Source organism: Phoxinus phoxinus (genome assembly GCF_949152265.1).
Source record: "Phoxinus phoxinus genome assembly, chromosome: 1".
In the NCBI taxonomy this organism is placed as follows: domain Eukaryota; kingdom Metazoa; phylum Chordata; class Actinopteri; order Cypriniformes; family Leuciscidae; genus Phoxinus; species Phoxinus phoxinus.
Window position 1 is genome coordinate 45,047,946 of NC_136876.1, and position 4,069 is coordinate 45,052,014.

Consider the following 4,069-nt stretch of genomic DNA (forward strand, 5'->3'; position numbering starts at 1 on the left):
ATTTATTTTTGGCTCATGTGGATGAAAGACAACTCCCAGAATACACTTTCTTCACTGCCCTACGAGGCCACGCCTACCAGTTACAGAGGCCAGTATCGGAAGAATTGATACAAAAAAGTTACTAGTTGACTCGAAACTGAAAAGACGCCGTTTTATCGTAAATTTCCGTCACGAGTCTGCCCGGGCTCGTCCTCCTGACTGCCGGGCGGGTCTCGCTCCTCTGCTGCCTCGTTCCTCCATCGTCCGCGGTTGTTCCTCGCCGTGTTGCGGCTCGTGCGGATTTCGGGATGTCTGGCATTCGGCTTTTGGTTTCTGCAGTCGCCATTCATTATGTTTAAATGCACACCTTTTGTTTCATTTGGACTGAATTCATTCCGATTGGTGAATCTGAATGTAGTGTTTACACGAACGCTAAACAAGTGATCGGTTGATGTGTGTTTTAGCATTGCTAAGAAAAAAATAAGTGTGTAAGCATAGTCTGCGGAAAGTATTTCTACATCCCAATATGAGCGTGGAAAATTGTGCATGCATATTTCAGTGCCCGTTTTGTGCGAAGATGAAAACAGAGGTCTTTCGATACAAGACGTGTTTGGGTCTTGGTGAGGTGATTTTTTACCTTCCTAAAGCACTAATGCCAATGAGCCATTAGGTGAGAACAGCCAAATGACACTGGAATACCAAAAACACCAACACTACAATCAAGCAATTGTCTTTTTTCCACAGAAACAAAGAGAGAAGTCTTAAAATGTGAGATTTATTTGGTGAAAAACAGGGAAGAGATCCCATACATTCAATGGTTAAATCAGCACACTTTATGCAAGGCCACATTCCTTATGAGCCCCCATAAGGTGATGAGGATCCCCCCATATGGCTAGAACATTTGCCATCAGGGTGAGTTTGGTGACAGTTTTCAGCACACACTGGAGACTTGGGCGGTTCGCCGGCAGGCTTCACTGGCGGCTTGGGGTGTTGTCCGACAGGCTTCATTGGAGGCTTGGGCTGTTCGCCGACAGGCTTCATTGGAGGCTTGGGCTGTTCGGAAGCAGGCTTCACTGGAGGCTTGGGCAGTTCGGATGCAGGCTTCACTGGAGGCTTGGGCTGTTCGGAAGCAGGCTTCACTGGAGGCTTGGGCTGTTCGGAAGCAGGCTTCACTGGAGGCTTGGGCTGTTCGGAAGCAGGCTTCACTGGAGGCTTGGGCTGTTCGGAAGCAGGCTTCACTGGAGGCTTGGGCTGTTCGGAAGCAGGCTTCACTGGAGGCTTGGGCTGTTCGCCGTTAGGCTTCACTGGAGGCTTGGGCTGTTCGCCGGCAGGCTTCACGGGAGGCTTGGGCTGTTCGCCGGCAGGCTTCACGGGAGGTTTGGGCTGTTCGCCGGCAGGCTTCACGGGAGGTTTGGGCTGTTCGCCGGCAGGCTTCACTGGAGGCTTGGGCTGTTCACCGTAGGGATTTACTGGAGGCTTGGGCTGTTCGCCGTTGGGCTTCACTGGAGGCTTGGGCTGTTCGCCGTTGGGCTTCACTGGAGGCTTGGGCTGTTCGCCGTTGGGCTTCACTGGAGGCTTGGGCTGTTCGCCGTTGGGCTTCACTGGAGGCTTGGGCTGTTCGCCGGCAGGCTTCACTGGAGGCTTGGGCTGTTCGATGGCAGGAGTCAATGTAGGATTCAGCGGTTCAGATCCAGGCGTCACTGGAGGATTCGGCAGTTCAGCTGCAGGCGTCTCTGGAGGATTCGGCAGTTCGGCTGCAGGCGTCACTGGAGGATTCGGCAGTTCGGCTGGAGGCGTCACTGGAGGATTCGGCAGCTCAGCTGGAGGCGTCGGCAGCTCGGCTGGAGGCGTCACTGGAGGATTCGGCAGCTCGGCTGCTGGCGTCTGCGGTTCGGCTGTAGGCTTCACTGTATGGATACAGATAATCCGCTTTAATCCAGTCTCAGATATACAGCATAAAACACAAATTGCAAGTTTCTTATTTTAAGTATTAATCGTAATTATCCATCCGGTGCTGGTTCGGCTGAATACTTTTGACACACAGAACGGTAAAGCAATAAAATCAAACAAGATAAACTGAAATAACAAAGCCGACCCAAACACTAATATAATAACATATCACATACCTGTATATGGAGCCATACACTGATGTCCACATCCATTGCTGCAGCATTTCTCATTGTTCGGACAGTCACTGTCATAGTAACAAAACTCGGCACACATTCCTGCTCCAGACTTTGTGTTTGGACACACCCCTGGCTTTGCTATTATACAGACACATGACAGAAAAACCACATCACTGAATACTGAATGTCTCATTCACCACTTAAAAAATGTAAGTTGTCAAAGATGATCAGATTAGTTTTGACAGGAATATTCAGTCTTTCTACTTCGTAGTTTGACGTTTAGTTCAAAGTATTACTTGCGGTTTCTTTGCAATTATGAAATTTACTAGCAATTTCTGAGTGAACACTTGTTTATACACCATTTTTTCAGTCTTTCTTTTGGAATATCTTTAGCATCCATCAATTAAACTCACTGAAAACAGGCGGCACACACGCAGTCCCACAGGGAAATTGACAGCATTTGTGTCCTCCAGAGCAGTCTCTATCACGAAGACATCCTCGACGGGACGGCACGACGGTCAGCATCGCCAGACACTGACCGGACACTACAGAAGAGGATTCAAGAGGATAGTTAGGGGAGACCAGGAAGTGCTGTATAGCTTGTTTCAGCATTTGCAAGTCAGGGGTTTTGCATTACGTGCCACAAACTTTAATATAATATTCACATTTATCAGCTTCAAATCAAAGTAGCTCAGACATCTACCATTTATCACTAAACTGCGTCAATTAGTTTCAAAGACTGAGAGCGCCGTTACAACCTATAGTTGGGCGAGTAATAGTGCAATGCTGATAGAAAACATGCACACCAGTAAATATGTGGTTTATAAATTTACTGGTGTGTAACTAAGTGTACGTCTTCAAAAATTGTTATGCCATCCCCATGACCTCCCTCATTTCAAGCATTTTATTAGGCTACACAACACAAGAAAAGTTATAGCTCCCCATGTTAGAGGCTATTGAAAGCCTAAATAGTTGTTCAAATAGGGAAAACAAAACATGAAGCAGAAGTTTAAACTCAGGATTGATGTCTATGTGGTAACAATTGTGTAACCATATAGCATTAGTGGTCTTGATTTACAGTAAACTAAAATACTACATTAGTGATTGTATGGGTTTTACTTGTACAATGAAATAAATGCATAAACTTATGACAGGTTTGCATAATTAAAGCTTGCTTATTATTGAAACTAAACCACCATACGAAGTTAAACTTCCGCTGGACGTCTGTACTTTTGTAAACCAATGTGCTGAGATGGGTCCAAGTCATATTTTGTAAGGCACTTTCTTCGGGCTGTGCAATGAAGCTAAAAGATCTTCTCACCTACGACTCCAGCGTCTGTTGTGCTCAAACATGCAGACAGACACAATAAAACAGCACTAAACAAGCAGTACACTCGAGCTGTCATCCTCATGACCTGTGATCTCACAATCAACTCTGCTAGAAGATGTGCTGAATTAGTGAGTCAGGAGGGGCGAGCAGGAAGGAACACAAAACTACAATGAAAAACTGTGCCGCTGCATCAAAACATCTGCTGAATCCCACAACAAACACTGTAAAAAGGGTTTAAAGAGCTTCTTGAAAACAAGTTTTTATAGATCCAAGGAGGTCTAGGTAACTCCAACCCTGATGAATCTCACCTGCCTGTAGCCTAATCTTGAAGACCTTGATCAGCTTGTTCAGGTGTGTTTGATTAGGGTTGGATGTCGTAATAATTACAGTAATTAGGAGATGATTGAGCGTTTGCCAAAAGAATCTGTAGTGGTCAGGTGGTACAGCGGTCAAGTGGTACAAGTCGGAGTAGTACCAAAAGTTTTAACCGTAATAAAAAATCTGTTTGAATGTCCTCTGCGATATCTTGTCCTTTTAAAAGTTAAGGGGTTCTCCAGTGCCCTGACGCACTAGTCATTTTTCAGTTGCATCAGAGAATGTCTAATATGGGGAGAACTGCCACTCTCAGTAAACT

General features: G+C 45.9%; 1 protein-coding gene across 1 annotated transcript; it reads right to left on the bottom strand.

Annotated features, from left to right (window-relative positions):
• Window positions 1-734: 734 nt before the first annotated feature.
• LOC307008952 (uncharacterized protein) lies at window positions 735-3,745 on the bottom strand. The gene is made up of 4 exons (XM_079632280.1): window positions 3,427-3,745; window positions 2,519-2,650; window positions 2,106-2,243; window positions 735-1,886 (listed from the first exon to the last, which is right to left on the bottom strand). The coding sequence occupies exons 1-4, from the start codon at window positions 3,515-3,517 to the stop codon at window positions 832-834; spliced, it is 1,416 nt and encodes a 471-aa protein (XP_079488406.1). The 5' UTR covers window positions 3,518-3,745; the 3' UTR covers window positions 735-831.
• Window positions 3,746-4,069: the final 324 nt, after the last annotated feature.